General features: G+C 43.9%; 1 protein-coding gene across 1 annotated transcript in view; it reads left to right on the top strand.

The window, feature by feature from the left end:
* The window catches only part of LOC124788601 (facilitated trehalose transporter Tret1-2 homolog), a 59,401-nt gene extending 38,346 nt beyond the window's left edge, over positions 1 to 21,055 (top strand). The window contains exons 3-6 of the mRNA XM_047255871.1: positions 1,114 to 1,316; positions 5,694 to 5,917; positions 13,909 to 14,061; positions 20,531 to 21,055. Coding sequence (XP_047111827.1) covers positions 1,114 to 1,316; positions 5,694 to 5,917; positions 13,909 to 14,061; positions 20,531 to 21,055 — 1,105 coding nt within the window. The remainder of the gene's footprint in view (positions 1 to 1,113; positions 1,317 to 5,693; positions 5,918 to 13,908; positions 14,062 to 20,530) is intronic.
* The last annotated feature ends 544 nt before the right edge of the window (positions 21,056 to 21,599 follow it).

Genomic DNA, 21,599 nt, shown 5'->3' with positions numbered 1-21,599 from the left:
TACAGTGAAGTGCTTTCACATAGAAAGATTGCTGATGACCATAGGCTCAGTCAGAGTTATAGTAGCAACGGGATCCAAGATGTTCCCAATACAGGTGCAATGTGAAACAAGGCTGATGGTGTAGCGTGGTGTAATCATGTGACTCAGTCGCTGTTGGCGGTGGTGTGATCTATGGTTCAAATGGCTCTGAGCACTATGGGACTTAACATCTGTGGTCATCAGTCCCCTAGAACTTAGAACTACTTAAACCTAACTAACCTAAGGACATCACACACATCCATTCCCGAGGCAGGATTCGAACCTGCGACCGTAGCAGTCGCGCGGTTCCGGACTGTGTGATCTATGGTCCTCTGCTAGAGATGGGATGTGAATTGGGGCTGAGAGTGTAGCATACTTCCGTGTGGGCACGTCACTACTCTTCTTCGTAAAAAGTTTGGTGGTAATGGCATCATGATGCCTCAACAGGGTGCAAGATGTGAACTAAAGTTATGGGTGTAGCGAGGCGCCATCGTGCGGGCATGTCACTGCTGTCCTTAGACTCCATGGAAGATGGCGATGGGATCTACGATGTGTCAACAGGATGTGGGATGTGAACTGAGAAAGAGGGCGTACGGCGTGTCACTGCTCTCTTTCATTGAAGGTTTGGTGGCAATGGGATCCATGATATCTCAACTGGATGCGGTATTTGTATTAAGGCTGAGGGTGCAATGAAGTGTACTCGTGTGAGCCGGTCGCTACTGTCCTTAGACGCCACGGAACGTTCCACAGCGACTGGAACCACCACTGAAGGTCACACACGAATTGAGCCCGGTGGTGTAGTGAGGTGCTGTGCTGTTCTGAGATTCCAGACAAGTGCGTCCACTGGAGGTGCGATGTGAATCGAGGCTCAACTTGTAACAAGGTGTTTCGCTTTCCACAAGCAGGTCAGTGGTGTCCTTGGACTTCGTGGAATGTTTGGTGACGATGGGATTCGTGGTGCCTCAACTGGAGGTAGGACGTGAATCGAGACAAATGATGCTCGGGTGCGTGCAGGTCGCTGCTGGCCGTGGGCTCGATGGTGGGCTCGCTGCCCGCGGGCCGCGTGGCGCAGGTGGTGGGCCGCCGCCCCGCTCTCCTGGGGCTGGCGCTGCCGCTGGCCGCCTCCTGGGTGGTCATCCTGGCGGCGGGCGGCGCCGCGGCGCTCTACTGCGCGCGCCTGCTGGCCGGGCTCGCCGTCGGCGGCATCAGCGCCGTCGCCCCGGTCTACATCGCAGAGATCGCGCACAGCTCGGTGCGCGGCACGCTCGGCTCTTTCTTCCAGCTCATGATCACCATAGGTAAGTTCAGTTGCATTCGTACTTCTGCACTACTCGCCATTACAATAGCTACACCAAGAAGAAATGCAGATGCTAAACGGGTATTCATTGGACAAATATATTATACTACAACTGACGTGTGATTACATTTTCACGCATTTTGGGTGCATAGATCCTGAGAAATCAGTACCTAGAACAACCACCTCTGGCCGTAATAAAGGCCTCGATACGCCTGGGCATTGGGTCAAACAGAGCTTGGATGGCGTGTACAGGTACAGCTGCCCATGCAGCTTCAACACGATATCACAGTTCATCGAGAGTAGTGACTGGCGTATTGTGACGAGCCAGTTGCTCGGCCACCATTGACCAGACGTTTTCAATTGATGAGAGATCTGGAGAATGTGCTGGCCAGGGCAGCAGTCGAACATTTTCTGTATCCAGAAAGGCCCGTACAGGACCTGCAACATGCGGTCGTGCATTGTCCTGCTGAAATGTAGGGTTTTACAGGGAGCGAATGAAGGGTAGACCCACGGGTCGTAACACATCTGAAATGTAAGTCCACGTCAGTGCGAACAAGAGGTGACCGAGATGTGTAACCACTGGCACCCCATACCATCACGCCGAGTAATACGCCAGTATGGCGATGACGAATTCACGCTTCCAATGTGCGTTCACCGTGATGTAACCAAACATGGATGCGACCATCATGATGTTGTAAACAGAACCTGAATTCATCCCAAAATATGACCTCTTGCCATTCGTGCACCCAGGTTCGTCGTTGAGTACACCATCACAGGCGCCCCTGTCTGTGATGCAGCGTCAAGGGTAACCGCAGCGTGGTCTCCGAGCTGATAGTCCATACTGCTGCAAACGTTGTCGAACTGTTCGTGCAGATGGTTGTCTTTCAAACGTCCCCATCTTTTGACTCAGGGATCGACACGTGGCTGCACGATTCGTTACAGCCATGCGGATAAGATGCCTGTCTTCTCGACTGCTAATGATAGGAGGCCGTTGGGATCCAGCACGGCGTTCCGTATTGCCCTCCTGAAACCACCGATTCTATATTCTGCTAACAGTCATTGAATCTCGACCAATGCGAGCACAATGTCGCGATACGATAAACCGCAATCGCGATAGGCTACAATTATTTTGGGGCCTTACTTGTTCTGGCTATTTTGTACAAGTCCTTTCTTCGTTGTGAAATAACTCTAGTATCTATAGTGCTCCAATGTTTCTTTAATGTTTTGCATTACTACATTTAATGGCTTTTTTTTACAAAAACTGCTTTCAGAAATATTAGGCTCATTGCAAACTCATCCAAGTCAACATTTTACAAGTTTTCTTTAAAATTTTCATCAGTTTTTTTATTAATCAGCCTCATTAGTTTCTTAGAGTGTTTTCGAACTGTACAAGGAACTAAGTCATATAATGTGCCTCTTTCTTATTTGCACCGCTGATGACACACAGATATATGTATGGACGTTCGAAAGATACCCGACTCCAGATGCCTACTAGATATGGTTCCAGCTGCAATGATCACTAGGAGACTGGTTGAGTAGGACCTGCTACTCGCTGACACTAGTAATTCCAGTGGGATGCAAAAACAACTGTCATTGACAAAGCACGACACTCGTGGCTGGTTCTTGTAGGTTAGGATTTGACTGCAAGAGGAACACCATTCTTTGTAACACCATTCTTTGTAGACACGTTGCACTGTCTCCATTGATACAGCAAGAAGTCAGGCAACTTTCTCACGTCGTGGTCATGGGCATGCTCAAAAACAATAGCTCGTTACTGCCATTCTGTCATGCCTCAACGTCAACACGTCTAACTGAATTTATTCCTTACCAGTGATTGGTACATACACACCACTCCAATACGATGGCTTGAGTCATCAGTGGAGGCTCATATGAGTGTTTGGCAAAAGTCCTACACGATTTACAACTTTCCAAAGGGATTAGTGTGCTCTTTTAATGGGGCCCATTCCTGAACGTGCTGCGTTTTTAGCATTTTCTTCCCCTGACAGTATCACTGATATATAAATCAGAAGTAGCTCAAAATTTTACAAACATTCAGGGTTGTTAGTCAAATCACTTCTGAGAAAATTAGGAAGGTATCTGTTATATCGTGATGTTGACAACAATATTTAGTAAAGGCTGAAGCCAATCTGCGAAAAATAATTTACTATGCGAAATATATTTAATAAATAAGATAACTAATCACACTCATCATCATTATATCTTAGAATTTTCTGAAAATAAAGGCAAGGGAGGTTTAGAAGTTCCTTCTAATTATATGTGCCAATTATAGGGAATTTAACTTCAGTCATTTAGGAGAAAAGTGTACCGGAGGGACAAAATTAAGGTTTTCAGAAAATCTCAAAAGATTTACAATCTGATTAGTCTACCAATATGCAAATTAAGAATATTCAAGCTTCATATTCCTGTTGGTCAAGTGTTTCTTTACCCTCCACACCTTTTCCCTTCGTTCTTTTATTTATCCTAGTCTCCTTGGTAAAAGTTTTGTTTATTCACAGCCAATCAATTACTGTTACAGCAGAAACCATATTCCATTCAGCCTGGATATCTATTTTTTTCTGAACGTGAATTCTAGAAATTATATCATATTTTAAAGTTTTTATTGAATCCATTACACCTATCTCCAACAGTGTCAGCCGACAGATACAGTTTCTTGTTTTCGCTTCCCTATGCAGCTGTTGACGCTTTTTATCGGGATTCTGTGAGAGACCGTCGAGTTATCTCCTAAGAACATTTAATTTGTCATATTTCTTTATTTATGCTTAATTGCCGCTATAATAGCAAGGTAAGCTTGTGAGGGTATTGTATGCCAGTACACCCAATTTCTGCACATGACTGTTGAACCAACTGTTGTGTATTATTCGATGTTGCTTCGAACTGGATTAAGGTCCACATCTGAAAGCTCAGAAAAGTAAGGCAAAGAAGAATACATCACATATCATGACGCATTTTAACCCTTTCGTGGGCAAAATTATTGAGCAGTTTTTTTAATGAATGGAGAGCAGATAGTAGTTAACAGATAGGTATATTTATCATACAGAATATCAATTTGCTCCAACTGTGAAAGTGAGGTCACACAACAAGATGGGAAGTATTCTTCCCACTGCCCTTCCTTGGAGTTAAATGACAAGAACAACTTTTTCAATATATGTCATATTTATTTGATAAATTTACTTCTCTTGTTACAATGATTGTTCGCAATTACTTGCCATGAAATTTTCTGAAACATGGGTCTATGCAAAGTGGTATTTGACAATATGTACAAACACAGCGAGTGCTCTTTTCCACAGCTTTGGTACTACAATGACGGCACGTCCAGTAGGATTCTCCTAAAATGGGTTGATGCTCCCCTACAGCCACATGACGAAAATCTTCAGGTACTTTACCCCTTTTTGCCAGAAGGACAGGTTTTTGTCCAAGCCTTTTTTGGGATGAGAAGCCAGCGATCAATTGTCGGGCTAGATGGATCCTGTATGTGACCTGATCATGCTGTCCACTTTCTCTTTTACTTATTTTCCACAGGATAAAACTGTTCACTGCAGCAACGTCCACCAGGAAATAAAATATTCTATGCCACCATTTTACAGAACGTCTGCCAATAGCATACCTTTCTCGTAATTGATCAAACTTATCGACACCATCCACAACTTCAGGACAAGAAATCTCTGTACTAGTACCATCCTTGTTTTTCCTTTTCACTGTGGCTGTTCTCGTGGGTCATGAATTGAGGACAGGAAAGTGACTGGACGGTTATCCATCCATTTTACTGCAGTAATGGCTCCTTATGTTTCAAACTGGAATTCTCCTCGTTCCAATTTTACGTTTTCCTTCATACATTTGGGTAAATACTATAGCTTTGAGGAAAAAAATCACAAAATGTCACGCAAACAGCACTGAAAGGTTCCTCTACAGAGCAACACTCAGCTATACAATGCCTCTGCCCGCAAAAACGGCGGGACTTCCATTGGAAGTAGTACCCTATACTGTTCACTAGGTGGTAGCACCGTATAGAGCTGGGAACTGTGAATCCCACGGGACTAGGAGCGAGTTCATTGTAGTGGGAAGCGTTTCCCACGGCTCACGAAAGGGTTAAAAAGCCAAAGTGGCGTGTCACCCGTACAACTTCAGTTCAAACTAAATTTACGAAAATATGGAAAATGAAAGTGTCCATGAACTACATATTTTGGTAATCGACATGAAATACTCTTTTCTGAAGAGCATAAATTTTTTCAAATATTTAGTCATTTTTCACGAGCAGTTCTCCTTAACAATCAGACTAACATTTTGTATGGTGAGCTTTTTACAGACCCATGTGGTGTTAACGAAGGGGTGCAAGTACTCTAGCGGGCGCTGCCGACAGGTGTGCTGTACACGTACTGCGTGGGGGCGGCAGCGCCGTACCACGCGCTGGCGGGGGCGTGCCTGGCGCCGGTGGTGGTGTTCTGCGTGGCCTTCTTCTTCATGCCGGAGACGCCGTCGCACCTGCTGACCAAGGGCCGGCGCCGCGAGGCGGTGCGCGCGCTGCTGCGGCTGCGGGGCGCCCAGTACGACTACCGCGACGAGATAGCGCTGCTGCAGGCCGAGGTCACGTGTCTACACACACATTTCTACGCCTCTGCAGGTCGCCTTTTGTATCTACAACTACATTAGCGTAAATAGTAATCGCCCTCACTTCATACGCAAATAAACAGATACACTTACAGATAGAGTAGTTTTCACATTTTTTCCATGAGATATAGGGTGTATCAGCTGTAAGTGCAGATATTTCTAAAGGTGACTGAGGACGGTGTGCCGAACATTACATTACTGTTTACTTCATTTGCAGATTAATAATTATAGCCATTATCAGTCAAATGTTTTTGTGTTGGTTAGTACCTCCTAGTTTACGTGGCAAGAGGAAGCCTTTAATGTTTATTTTCCCCTGGGCAGCGGGCCAGGTGTTGAAGTGTAGATGCACGGAAGCAAAAAGGTTAAGCTATACTGACAGGTGCTGTACTGAGTGGTGCAGTACGACCATGCAGGATACATCAGGTCGTCAAATTTGTGATGTATTTGTAGGAAGACTGTTTGATGCAGAAAAAAAACTACTGACAAATGTGTGTTGATATGAAGATACCACACACAAAAATAACTGCACATATACCAATTAACCTGTATCCCATTCCAAAATTAAGTTAAAAATAAATTCGGCTTACTGGTTCAAGCTAAACGAGACTTCTCCATTAGTTGTAAGACAAACGTCCTTACGAAATATTGCTAATTGGTATTCTCGCTTCCCCATTATCAGCTCGCTTGGTGTCTAGCCGAAAAGTCTCTGACTCTATAATAAGTCAGAAACTAGCATTCCATTATCTTTAAGGGGAGAAAGTTAAATGTAAAATACAAAAGTATTCATATATAACCTGCCTAGATTGCCACTAAACGCTACAGATTTCTCTTGCCACATTAAAAGTGCGACGGATAGTTAAACGTCTGGCTCATAACGAGGTCGTTAGGTCGTTAGAGACGGAGCACAAGCTCGAATTGTCCCAAGAGTGCGAAGGAAATCAGCTGTGCCATCCCGGAATTTTCCTGAAGCGATTTGGGAAAATCACGGAAAAACTTCTTGTGGATGGCCGGACATGAATTTGAATTGTCGTTCTCCCGCATGCGAGTCCAGCCTGCCAACACCATTCCCCATGTCACGTTAAGTGAATCTACTCGTTGGGTGGAGTAATTCACGGAAACTTCAAGGTGGCAAGTCAAACCATCTTATTTGGCCGCTCCACTCGACGATTCCACTTCTCTTACTATCACCATCCCATTCCTCACAGTAACAGAGAAAAATGTCTGTCACTAATCCTTGACAGTAAACTACACTACTGACCATTAAAATTGCTACACCACGAAGATGATGTGCTACAGACGCGAAATTTAACCGACAGGAAGAAGATGCTGTGATATGCAAATTAATAGCTTTTCAGAGCAATCACACAAGCTTGGCGCCGGTAGCGACACCTACAATGTGTTGACATGAGGAAAGTTTCCCACCGATTTCTCATACACAAACAGCAGTTGACCGCCGTTGCCGGGTGAAACGTTGTTGTGATACCACGTGTAAGGAGGAGAAATGCGTACCATCACGTTTCCGACTTTGATAAAGGTCGGATTGTAGCCTATCGCGATTGCAGTTTATCGTATTGCGACATTGCTGCTCGTGTTGGTCGGTATCGAATGACTGTTAGCAGAATATGGACTTGGTGGGTTCAAGAGGGTTATACGGAACGCGGTGCTGGATCCCAACGGCCACGTACCACTAGCAGTCGAGATGCCAGGCGTCTTATCCGCTTGGCTGTATCGGATCGTGCAGCCACGTCTCGATCCCTCAGTCAACAGATAGGGACGTTTGCAAGACAACAACCATCTGCACGAACAGTCCGACGACGTTTGCAGCAGCATGGACTATCAGCTCGGAGATCATGGCTGCGGTTACCCTTGACGTTGCATCACAGACAGAGCGCCTGCGATGGTGTACTCAACGACGAACCTGGGTGATCGAATGGCAAAACGTCATTTTTTCGGATGAATCCAGGTTGTGTTTGCAGCATCATGATGGTCGCATCCGTGTTTGGCGACATCGCGCTGAACGCACATTGGAAGCGTGTATTCGTAATCGACATACTGGCGTATCACCCGGCGTGATGGCATGAAGTGCCATTGGCTACACTTCTTGGTCACCTCTTGTTCGCACTTTGAACAGTGGACGCTACATTTCAGATGTGTTACGACCCGTGGCTCTACCCTGCATTCGATCCCTGCGAAACACTACAGTTCAGCAGGATAATACACGACCGCATGTTGCAGGTCCTGTACGGGCCTTTCTGGATACAGAATATGTCGACTGCTGGTCTGGCCAGCACATTCTCCAGATCTCTCACCAACTGAAAACGTCTGGTCAATGGTGGCTGAGCAACTGGCTAGTCACAATACGCCCGTCACTACTCTTGATGAAGTGTGGTATCGTGTTTAAGCTGCATGGGCAGCTGTACCTGTACACGCCATCCAAGCTTTGGCTCAATGCCCAGGCGTATCAAGGCCTTTATTACGGCCAGAGGTAGTTGTTCTGGGTACTGATTTCTCAGGATCTATGCACCCAAATTGTGTGAAAATGTAATCACATGTCAGTTCTAGTATAATATATTTGTCCAATGAATACCCGTTTATCATCTGCATTTTTACTTGATGTAACAATTTTAATGGCCAGCAGCGTATATATAAAATAAAGAACAAAATAATACGTCTTTAAGCTCATCTCGGGGCTCAGTCTCCCGTTAGGAAATATTCTTCTCATTCTCTTTTCCTTTGTTTTCTCTTCATAAACGGTACATAGCTTCTCATTGATAATATTTTTTTATCTCTGTGTGGTGGAGTAAAACTTTTATCACATCATAATCACAGTTAGCAAGTACATAACTTCCTTCTTGGGGAATTTGTATTATTCTGTATGGTGCAGTATGTAAATACTGCCATTTCTTATTTAAGGTTTTCTTTATCGATGCCTTTGGATGGTTTCCCAACAATATTTCTTCTCCAACAGCATAGGTCATTACCTTCTTCACATTTTTATCGAATTTTCTCTTCCGTAATTGAGCTTAATGTTGAAGATGTAAGTAAACTTTCTTCGAGATCTCCTCCTTAGTGAGATTGTCTTCTTCAGTTTGTGGCCATCCCTTTAACCGGTCTTGAAAATGATCCTTCCCATACATCATTTGGTTAGGCGAATATCCTGTAGAAGTATGAGGCAAGTCGTTATAAATCCTTTCAAATTCTGATAACCACTGGATCCATTTTTAATGTTGATTGTGGTGTATGTACGTAGGAATCGATTTAATTCGCAGAACAATCTTCCGATTGGGTTCCCACGGGAATAATAACGTGATATATATATAGTTAATATTGTATTCCTTCATAGTCGCCATCCAGATTCTGCTGGTGTAATAGGCAGCATTGTCTGTCAATATCATCTTCGGTTTTCCAAACTCTGTTATGAAATCATTGACAAATTTCTTTAACACAGGACACACATGTAGATTCCTCAAAGGATACAATTTCACATACTTCGAAAAAATATGGTAGAATGCCAGAATATACTTAAAACTTCCACGAGCAGTAGGACATGTTCCACACATATCACAAGATACCAATGTTAAAGGTTGGTGTCGTATGATTGGATGTAATTCAATTTTTCGGCAATAGTTGATGGGTTTAGTTTTCTGGCAAATCTTACATTTCTTTAGAATGTTACTAGCCAAGCGTTCTAAATTGGGATGGTAGCATTATTAGGCTAACTTGGCTTCACATTTTAAAGATCCAAAGTGTCCCCACTTCAGATGTGTATACCACAGCAAAGATTCCAGTTGTTCCTTTGGAACGCATACTTTGCATGGTTCAGCATGAGTTTTTCTTCGAAATAATATATTAGATTGAAAAGTATATAGACTACTCGAATGATTCGTAGCTCTTGGCTGATTACATCTCTAATAAGTTTCCAATAAAACATCTTGTTCTTGCACCTGCAACATGTTGTGACACAACTTTGAAATTTGTTTCTCACAAAATGCAATAGACAGATTCATTACTTTGAAATCTAAAGTCTGTTCCTCAAATGCTTCATTATCCTGCCTGCCAGGCAAACGAGATAGAGCATCAGATACAACGTTGTCTTTACCTTTTACATATTGCATTGAAATGTTATATTCTTGAAGTAACAAGACCCATCTGGTTAACCTTGAGTGAAACATTCTTCCCGTTAAAATATAACACAAAGCTTTATGGTCACAAAATATGGTTACTCGTTTTCCATAGACAAAATATCTAATGTTTTTAAGCGCACATACCACAACTAGTATCTCTAACACTGTGGTACAGTATGCCCTTTCACATTTAGAGATGGTTCTGCTTGCGAATCCAATAATCTTAATGGTACTCATATCGTGTGGATCATCCATTTGGAAAAGCGTAGCGCCTAGGCCTGTTTCGGAAGAATCAGTCGCAATGTAAAAATCCTGTTCAAGTTTCGGATAACTAGGCGTTAACTAAAGCGTCTCGGATTTGTCAAACGCTTGACTACACTCACGGGTCCGTTTCCACATGATGTTCTTTCGTAATAAGTTTAATAAACATTCTTGGCTGATTAATTGATTAGGCAAAATCGTCGAAAAAATGAAGCTAATCCCATGAAAGATTTTAATTCCTTTTTATTTTTAGGATAGGGACACACTTTTATAGTAATTTTCTTAGGATTCGGCATAATACCGTCCGGAGAAATTATATGTCCTAGGAACTTCAGTTGACTTCTGGTGAATCTACTGTTATTGCATACTCTAAAAATATCGCAACTATTTTTTCAAGCAGATCGAGATGTTCCGCCCATGTTTCGGTAGCGATCAATAGGCTGTCCACATACAAGATAACTCTATCGAGAAAATCTCGTCCAAGTACAGTGTTTAGCGCAGATATAAATACACCTTCACTGATATTTAGTCCAAATGGCATAACAGTGAATTGGTAACTTCTGCCCAGAAAAATAAAAGCAGTATACTTTCGGGATTCAATAGAGATTTTCGTTTGCCAGTACGAACTTCTCATAATGGATGTCAGGAAGTGGGCACCACAGAGTTTCTGAATTCTCCCATCTAAGTTCTCAGGTCTTATCTGTACCATTATGATTATCTTGTTTATCTCTCTGGCGTGTAGAAATAATCTACTAACAATGGGGTAGTTTACTTGAAATGCTTCCAAGTGCTCTACCGAACATCAGCTGCACGTCAACTACAAGAATCTCGAGAACACTGATGTTATCGAACACAGCCATACAAATAACCTAAGGAGTTATGCAGCCTCTCAGAGAAATACCCATCAGGGCTGGAAAGAAATCCAGTGTGCCGGGGGACCTCATCCTAGATGTGGAGGAGGCCCTGCCTGCGGCAGTCGAGGATGCAGAGTGCAGATGTCCGCCAGTTGTGGCTTACGTCTGCACCAAAGAGGTCTGTCGCTTGGTTTCTGAGCCCATCGTCCGTTGGTACGCTGGCGCAGGTGGTGAAGACTGCTGGCCTCGCTCGCAGAGTGCAGAGTTCAAATTTAGCAGCATCGTCCCAAAAATTGATCGTCGTCCTTTCGTTTCGAGCTTAGTGTCTCAACCGCGCCTCCGTCGATTCTGTGACAATCGTGGTTGCAGATTTCTGATCCTGCGTTTTGCGGTGGGCGATTGTAGGTCTCCCTTGATATGTCATGGGTGCAGTACAGAGAGGAAGCAGCTAGTGGGACCTGAGGTTCTGCAGCTACTTTCGATGGTTAATCGATAGGGGAAATACAGCCTCAACGAAACTATCTCCTGATATCTTATCCGCATAAACGTAAACGACCACATTCCATAGCAACCTTCAACCACTTCGACTTTACGAAATCAATAAATTATTTAAAACAAAGAATTTCGTAATGACACACTATTACAATGTGTTGTTGTTGTGGTCTTCAGTCCTGAGACTGGTTAGATGCAGTTCTCCATGCTACTCTACCCTGTGCAAGCTTCTTCATCTCCCAGTACATACTGCAGCCTACATCCTTTGAATCTGCTCAGTGTATTCGTTTCTTGGTCTCCATCTACGATTTTTACCCTCCACGCTGCCCTCCAATACTAAATTGGTGATCCCTTGATGCCTCAGAACATGTCCTACCAACCGATCCCTCCTAGTCACGTTGTGCCACAAACTCCTCTTCTCCCCAATTCTATTTAATACCTCCTCATTAGCTATGTGATCTACCCATCTAATCTTCAGCATTCTTCTGTAACACCACATTTCGAAAGCTTCTATTCTCTTCTTGTCCAAACTATTTATCGTAAATGTTTCACTTCCATCTTGGCTACACTCCATACAAATACTTTCAGAAACGACTTCCTGACATTTAAATCTAAACTCGATGTTAACAAATTTTTCTTCTTCAGAAACACTTTCCTTACTATTGCCAGTCTACATTTTATATCCTCTCTACTTCGACCATCATCAGTTATTATGTAACAATTTGAAAAATTCTTCGAAACTATTAGGCATTTGACTTCCTTTATTGTGAGAAACAAACACGAAATTTCATTGACACTTACGCCATGTCCGTGCTACTTCGACGACTTTCCACCTACTTCTAAAAAAATATTAATTTTTATTGAATATTCTGTCGGGCCTTGGAGGAACATAGACATATTAACAACCTGAATACAAAGTATTAATGTCCCACAATGATTTTTATTAGTTCGCTGTGAACCGACTATTGGCTTCGTAGCCCATCGTCAGATATCTGACGATTACCTAAGAAGCCGGAAGCCGGTTGATAACGAACTGATAAATGTTATTGTGGAACATTAGTACTTTGTATTCAAGCTATTAAATATTAATTTGGTCTGTCACATCAGTTGTGTCTAACTTATGCACACCCAGGTTTCCATTTTTTTTTCTTAAAGACTTTAATAGTTGCTCCACATCCTCTCACTGTCCCTTAGCTTTTAAAACGTCACGTATATGACATCAGAGGAACGCGATGCAATACGTAAAATGTATGAACTAAAGCTTCAGAAGCTACTGTCGCTGAAAGCGTTCTAGGCGGCTCACATGAACTCCGTAACTTATAGCTCCTCAACGTCTGAACTTCACGCTCGTTCAAAACTGTTCATACCACTCGAACCAGAACTCTGCAACGAATAGAGGGCCTGCGATTTCTTATTGGCATCTTCCCGCAACAAGACAGTAATCCATATCATAGGAGTGTAGCAATATTAAGCTAAAAAGGACTATTCCGTTTTTATCAGAAAATTTTAGAACGGTAAATTATTATCTCCAATACTACAATTGATAGATGGGTGGCGAAACAATACTTTTATCCAGAAGACGTTTTTAAGATAACGATGACATTTAAAATTTCAGTAAGAGCACTCTGCCCATTTCGCTATTTTGGAGTTGCACAAATTTCTACTAGAAGAATGGTTATCTATTATTGGTTTTCTTTTGAGTTTCTGGCACAGAACAAGGGCAGACACTACTTAGCCAGATGTGAGTCCCTTGATACTCATCTCAAATACACATGAAACTGTAAATATCAGGGTGGGTCGATTGACAGAAACAGTAAAAACGAGAATTAAAACATCACACGTACTCGTCTGCACAATTACATGTAAGCGATATTCCACCTAAAGGACAGAGCGAGGTGGCGCGGTGGTTAGCACACTGGACTCGCATTCGAGAGGGCGACGGTTCAAACCCGCGTCTCCGGCCATCCCGATTTACGTTTTCCGTGATTTCCCTAAAACACTTCAGGCAAATGCCAGGATGGTTCCTCTGAAACGGCCCGGCCGAATTCCTTCCCCATCCTTCCAAATCCGATGCGACCGATGATCTCGCTGTTTGGTCCCCTCCCCCGAATCATTCAACCAACCACATAAAGGACAAGCTGCGGAGTTCTTGTCCACCCAGTACTTCGGGAAATGTAGCGCACAAGGCTATACAATGACGTGCAGGTTGCAATATGTGGTGTGTGCGGCTGCTCAGGTGGACGAGTCGTCGCGACGCAAGGCGTCGGTGCGTGACGTGCTGCGCAGCCCGGCCGCCAGGAGGGGACTGCTGCTGTCGCTCGGCCTCATGGCCATCCAGCAACTCAGCGGCATCAACGCCGTCGTCTTCTACACCTCCACCATCTTCAAGGTGAGCCCGCTCCTCTCAAGCTCACGCCACAGTACTACACTGCCGTCGCGAAGTCACGCACATGAAAATAAATGTGGGTGCAAACAGGAGACGCACTGCATTCGTTCACGCTTGGTCCACAAAGTAAGTTCCATTTGGTTATATAAAACAAACGTGTACAGGTACAGAAAAAATATTTATGAACCGTGAATTTTAATTTTCAAAATGTTTTCTTAAAGAATTTACTTTATTTACTAGCGATTCACCAAGAACATTAACACATTTAATCACACTAGGTGAGCGTGGAAGTAGTTGCCAGGAAGTAACTGAAGGAAAAGAAAATTGTCTTTAACAAAAGTGAATTTTATTCCTAACAGCCTTTTCAAAAACAGATTTAAAATTACAGTCAGAAGGACCCTCTAAATCAAATTACAATTATTCAGAGGCAGAATTTTTGTTTTTCAGTAGGAGCCTTCGGGCTGAGAAGCTTCTGCTCCCTTTCAACACGGCCGTACTCACAACCGCTTACAACGAACTCTGAAAAACTACAGTGGTGCAAATCTGCAACACACCAGATTACGTTAAACTAAAAATTTTAACAACTCACACAAACACATTCACTATGCACGCCGTAAGAGGGATAGAAACGGCACAAACACTCACACTAATAAATTATTTGCCATCAAAAGTGCAATTTGGTTTTAAAAGAGATATTACGGTGGAAGGGTGGCAACTTTATAAAAATGACTATTTCAATAAAACCCCATGAAATTCATACTTGCATAAAGAGTACAACATGCTCTACATTACACATATACCGCCTCGCAAGATGATAGGCAAGATAAAAACATATTTCAGGAATTCGGCCTTTACCTTAATTCTATAAATTCGTTAACACCGAATCCGACAAACATGACAGGGGCAGCTATTAACGTACGGCAGACCGACAGGCAGACAGACAGACACTAACTGCCTAACAAATGCGGACGAGAGACAGACGAGCAGGCTGGGGACAAGAGACTGATCCAGAACACAAGTAGAATTTAACAAGTAACTGTAACAACATATCACTAATCACTTAACTTCTAATAACTGCGGTTTCTGGCAAAGACCTGGCGCAGCACCCCCAAAACGCTCTCCCGAACCGTCCGCTGCCAGCCACTTCAACGGACGAAGGAAGGTGCGCCGATCTCCTGTCTCACAGCGCCACAGCTCGCTCCGGCCAGACCGATGTCGTGGGTTGACTCCTGTTGCTTCGCGTGTTGGCCGTGAATCCACTACGCCTCGCTATACGGCGCGGCCACTGGACTGACATGGCGACCTCACATGCGCCGACGCTCCAGAAGGACAATTCATCTTGTATCCCAGTGCGCGACCGACCAACCGATCGATCCAACTGCCAATGCCCATAGCCCGAGCAAACTCGAGCAGACTGGCGGCCTAATACATACTAGCACTCCGGACGACCGACAGACACTAACCGCCTCACCAATGCGGACGAGAGACAGACCCAGACTAACTTGGCTGACCAACTGACCAGACTGGCCCAGACTGACAGACTGCCCTGGCTGACCAACTGCCTCAGACTGACTGACTGACTGACTCTCCATGTTTTTTTTTTTTTTTAGTTTCGATTTCCCCTGAAGGGGGCGGGCTGGCAGCAGCTTAGTACGCCGCTCTTCAGCCTACAGAATTTGTTTTAAAAAGATGAAGATAATAAATAATAAAAGATAAAAGTTAGCGATAAAACCGGTGACTTAAAGGTAAAATGGCGGAAAATTGTGGAACTTAAAACATAAAACAAAGGGTTTATGATGCTAATAAAATACACAGGAAGCAGAAAAATAAGACTCGCCGAGCTGATAGCGCCCCTTAAATGCACGTGAACAGGCAACCTTTCCGCTTTCCCACCAGAGGGAGACACCAAAGCTGCGATAGCCACAGAGGCGCCACCGCCAGAAACGGAGGGCGACTGCTTCTCACAACGCGCTGCGGCGCGCTCTTCAAAACAGCAATTTATTTATTTATTCTTTTTTTTTTTACCACGGCTCAATTTATTGTACAAAAATCCACAACTTCAAACTGCTTTTCTACATAGCTTCCGAAATTCTGTACCACTTGTCATAGCGTGACACTAGTTCATATATGCCTTCTTCATAGAAGGGTGCCGCCTGTGTATTGTGCGGGGCGCAATTTCCTAATGGTTTCGCAGTAAGGATGTGCATTCATTGACTGGCCTCGTGGTAAGAAATCAATCAGCAAAATGCCTTTTCAGTCCCGAAAAACGGCGCATATGACTTTTCGAGAGGTCAAGATTTGCTTAGGCTTAACCTTCGTTGGGGATTCCACTGATTGCCGTTTTGTTTCAGTGGTGACGTACGATACCCAAGTTTCAACCCCCGTGACTATCCGAGAAAGAAAACCATCCATCGCCTTCTTCATTGTAGCGTGCCAAAAACTGAAGTGCATTGCCCATCCGTTGTTTTTTGTGTTGTTCAATATGAATTTTGGGGACCCAACGTGAGCAAAGTTTTCGAAACTTCAGATTTTCAGTACCAATTTCATGAATTAGTGATCGTGAGATTTGCGGAACTTCCATATCAAGGGCACTAAGTGTAAACTTAAGGTTGTGCTTAATCTTCTCTCCAATTGTGTGAACCAGTATATCAGTAACCACAGACGGGCGTCCACTTCGTTCTTCATCGTGCACTTGATCACGTCCTTCACTGAACAGTCTGCCCATCTTCTAACCATTGAATCACTCATAGCATTTTTTTCGTCAACCTCGCAGATTTGCCGATGAATTTCCTTTGGTTTAGGTTTCTTTGCATTTATAAAACGAATCACATATCTGATTTCACATGCGGCGGCATTTTCAATTACGGCTGACATTATAAAGAAGCACTACAAAGCACACATCGGCTGCAGCGATCTGAAAATGGCGTACATGTCTTCTCCTTTGAGTCAGAGTAACTGCCGCGCATGCTAGGAACTACGATCGTAGCGCTGCCGCGGACAGAAATAGAAACGGAACTTACTTTGTGGATGACCCTCATATCTGTAACCAGTCTCTTGTGTCGATGAAACATTGGGGGAATTTCACCACGACATACGACTCCTCACCCGAGAACTATTTCTACAATAAGAAAATAAGTAAAAGAAGTGAACTGATTCACTGTACCGTCGGTTCCTGGTAGAACATTTTATACATTATCAATGAAACAGGCACGACAGTGGTGCAATATTCTACAACATTTATTGTTGTACATACCAGTTTTCGGCTGTTGGGCCCCCATCAGGTACAAAGATAAATACAGTATATGTGGTTTTTGAATTTTATAGGTTCAAAAGCTTTAAACTAATGCATTACATAGTATCGCAGTTTGTTTCCAAAAATGACAGTTCATAATGTTTGATTTTGGACTCAAAAGCAGAGGAATTATTTCAGTAAAGATGATACGCAAAATTATTGAACTTAAACAAAATATGTGACACATTAAATAATGAACTATATAACAAAACAGAATAACTTGTCTGAAAAGGAAAGAAATAATAATATTTTAATGATAACGTAGTGTAAAACTATTGAATGTAGACAAAATATCTGGTGCATTAAATATTGAGCTATCTCGCTAATTACAGTGCACTGTTTTAAGACACCACGAAATTTCAGAGCCAAACGTACTGTATTTATCTTTGAACCTGGTGATGTAGGAAAAGCCGAAAACATGTTTGTAAAATCATAAATATCATAGAGTTTGACACCATTGTTGTGTGTGCTTTACCAAAAAAGTACAGTTCAGTAATTCTGTACACTACATAAATGTAGTTAATGGTAGGACTAGCGGTGGTATTGGTAGCACCGGTAGGGAAAGAAAAATAAATGAATGAGAGAAACTGGAAGCCGACAACTTCTCTTTGTTTTTTTGCTTGTTTGGTCTTTTGTTTTGTACATCATTAGAACGGTACATCATTCACTGTTAGTGCAGTGTCAATAGAATACAAATTGCATTTTCTAAGTAATAAAAATTACTTGATTGCGTAATTTCCGCCCTTTAATGTGACCAAAGCAATTACTTTCGATGCAAGTACAGTTCACATGTACAAACACAAGAAATTATGTATAATTATCGTTATTTTGTACTAAGCAGAACGTTCTTCATCATGATCAAAGGCAAGAGTTTCCTGCTATTATAGATAAATGCGAAAGTTATTTGTGAAAAACAGAAACACGTTTTGTATAAGGTCGGCGAAGTATTCAAGCAATATTTGACACATTTTGTTATTGCAGTTTTTATATTTTACCATTTTCCTGAGGAAATTGATAAATATGTACTGTGTTCTTTATTTTTACTAGAACATTCCTCTGTTTCGCATTACAAATCAACGACTTTCGAATAGAACCTGAATTAAACATTGACAGTTTCATTATGAATACCGTTAACCTTGAAGTAACAGACGGGGGGATAACTATGTAGAACAAATATGTTCTGTAGGTTGCCTGGCTCTTGATACACTAGTGGCCATTAAAATTGCTACACCAAGACAAAATGCAGATGATAAACGGGTATTCATTGGACAAATATATTATACTAGAACTGACATGCGATTACATTTTCAAGCAATTTGGGTGGAAAGATCCTGAGAAATCAGTACCCGGAACAACCACCTCTGGCCGTAATAACGGCCTTGATACGCCTGGGCATTAAGTCGAACAGAGCTTGGATGGCGATTACAGGTACAGCTGCTCATGCAGCTTCAACACGATACTACGGTTCATCAAGAGTAGTGACTGGCGTATTGTGACAAGCCAGTTGCTCGGCCACCATTGACCAGACGTTTTCAGTTGGTAAGAAATCTGAAGAATGTGCTGGCCAGGACAGCAGTCGAACATTTTCTGTATCCAGAAAGGCCCGTACAGGACCTGCAGCATGCGGTCGTGCATTATCCTGCTGAAATGTAGGGTTTCGCAGGGATCGAATGAAGGGTAGAGCCACGGGTCGTAACATATTTGAAATGTAACGTCCACTGTTCAAAGTGCCGTCAATGGGAACAAGAGGTGACCGAGACGTGTAACCAATGGCACCCCATACCATCACGCCGGGTGATACGCCAGTATGGCGATGACGAATACGCGCTTCCAATGTGCGTTCACCGCGATATCGCCAAACACGGATGCGACCATCATGATGCTGTAAACAGAACCTGGATTCATCCGAAAATATGACGTTTTGCTATTCGTGCACCCAGGTTCGTCGTTGAGTACACCATCGCAGGCGCTCCTGTCTGTGATGCAGCGTCAAGGGTAACCGCAGCCATGGTCTCCGAGCTGATAGTCCATGCTGCTGCAAACGTCGTCGAACTGTTCGTTCAGATGGTTGTTGTCTTGCAAACGTCCCCATCTGTTGACTCAGGGATCGAGATGTGGCTGCACGATCCGTTACAGCCATGCGGATAAGATGTCTGTCATCTCGACTGCTAGTGATAGGAGGCCGTTGGGATCCAGCACGCCGTTCCGTATTACCCTCCTGAACCCACCGATTCCGTGTTCTGCTAACAGTCATTGGATCTCGTCCAACGCGAGCAACAGTGTCGCGATACGATAAACCGCAATCGTGATAGGCTACAATCCGACCTTTATCAAAGTCGGAAACGTGATGGTACGCATTTCTCCTCCTTACACGAGGCATCGCAACAACGTTTCACCAGGCAACGCCGGTCAAGTGCTGTTTGTGTATGAGAAATCGGTTGGAAACTTTGCTCATGTCAGCACGTTTTAGGTGTCGCTACCGGCGCCAACCTTGTGTGAACACTCTGAAAAGATAATCATTTGCATTTCACAGCATCTTCTTCCTGTCGGTCAAATTTCGCGTCTGTAGCAGGTCATCTTCGTGGTGTAGCAATTTTAATGGCAAGTACTGTATATTCTCTCTCAGTTTCTAGACAGTTCATCACTTCCGGTTTTCAGGGGAATCTATTAAGACACTTATGGCACATGTAAAGAATGCAATCGTTATGAGGTAACGCCCGATAGGTATCTAACACCTCAAACTTACAGCCCGCATCTCGTGGTCGTGCGGTAGCGTTCTCGCTTCCCACGCCCGGGTTCCCGGGTTCGATTCCCGGCGGGGTCAGGGTTTTTCTCTGCCTCGTGATGGCTGGGTGTTGTGTGATGTCCTTAGGTTAGTTAGGTTTAAGTGGTTCTAAGTTCTAGGGGACTGATGACCATAGATGTTAAGCCCCATAGTGCTCAGAGCCTCAAACTTACAGGTAATGCAGGTATGACCATAACTGAGTAAAGCTACTATGAAAACTACCGTAGTCTACACTTGCTTATGACGGTCTACAGTAACATATGGACTGATGACGTCAGAGCTCAGAGTCATTTGAACCGTTTAGCCAAGTCACATACGGTAGTTTCACAACTCTACTCATAATGTGAAAGAAGTGCCTTTTTCTTAACAGACTTGTCCATTACCCCGCGTTGCAGGAGGCCGGCAGCTCGCTGTCGCCCTCAGCGGCGGCGATCGTGGTGGGTGTGGTGATGGCGGCGGCGACGTTGGCGTCGTCTCTGCTGATGGACCGGCTGGGGCGGCGCGCGCTGTTGCTCCTGTCCACGGCGGTGATGGCGGTGGCGCTCGCGGTGCTGGGCCTGCACATCCACCTCGCCCTGCAGGGCATCGGCTGGCTGCCGCTCGTCTGCGTCTGCGTCTACATCGTCGTCTTCTCGCTGGGCATGGGGCCCGTGCCCTGGCTCATGATGGGCGAGCTCTTCAACCCGGAGGCCAAGAGCATCGCGTCCGCCGCCTCCGTCTTCACCAACTACCTGCTCGTCTTCGTCATCACCAAGACTTTCGAACCCATGTCGAGCGCCCTCGGCACAGCCGTCGTCTACTGGATCTACGCCGGGCTGTGCGCTGCTGGCGCCGTCTTCGTCTTCTTTCTGGTGCCCGAGACTAAGGGAAAGACTATGCAGCAAATCCAGGAGATGCTAGCCACAGGGAAGACCTCGTGACCCCCGTCTCATACCGTACCCAGGATTCACATAGAACAGTGAACAAGAAAAAGAGTATCTCGCTGAACGAATCATCGTAGTTTACACGATGAGTATGAAATGCTTACTCTCTGTTCTGCGTACCAAGCCAATACAGATACACTTGCCATTATTTCGTACTTCATTTCTCCCATCAGTCGCATGTCACTTATGAGTAGGCTGTTTAGGTTTTTTTTATTGGTAACGCCACGTAGCGCTCTGTATGAAAATCACTGGCTGTGCTGTGTGCAGTCTGGTTTGCATTGTTGTTTGCTATTGTAGTGTTGGGCAGCTGGATGTGAACAGCGCGTAGCGTTGCGCAGTTGGAGGTGAGCCGCCAGCAGTGGTGGATGTGGGGAGAGAGATGGCGGAGTTTTGAGAGCGGATGATCTGGACGTGTGCCCATCAGAGAGTAAATTTGTAATACTGGATATCATGAACTGATATATATATATATATATATAATGACTTTTGAACACTATTAAGGTAAATAAGGTAAACACATTGTTTGTTCTCTATCAAAATC

This window comes from Schistocerca piceifrons, chromosome 3 (assembly GCF_021461385.2).
Source record: "Schistocerca piceifrons isolate TAMUIC-IGC-003096 chromosome 3, iqSchPice1.1, whole genome shotgun sequence".
Taxonomy (NCBI): Eukaryota; Metazoa; Arthropoda; class Insecta; order Orthoptera; family Acrididae; genus Schistocerca; species Schistocerca piceifrons.
Note: the sequence above shows the minus strand (reverse complement) of the source record. Positions and strands in the feature narration are given on the sequence as shown.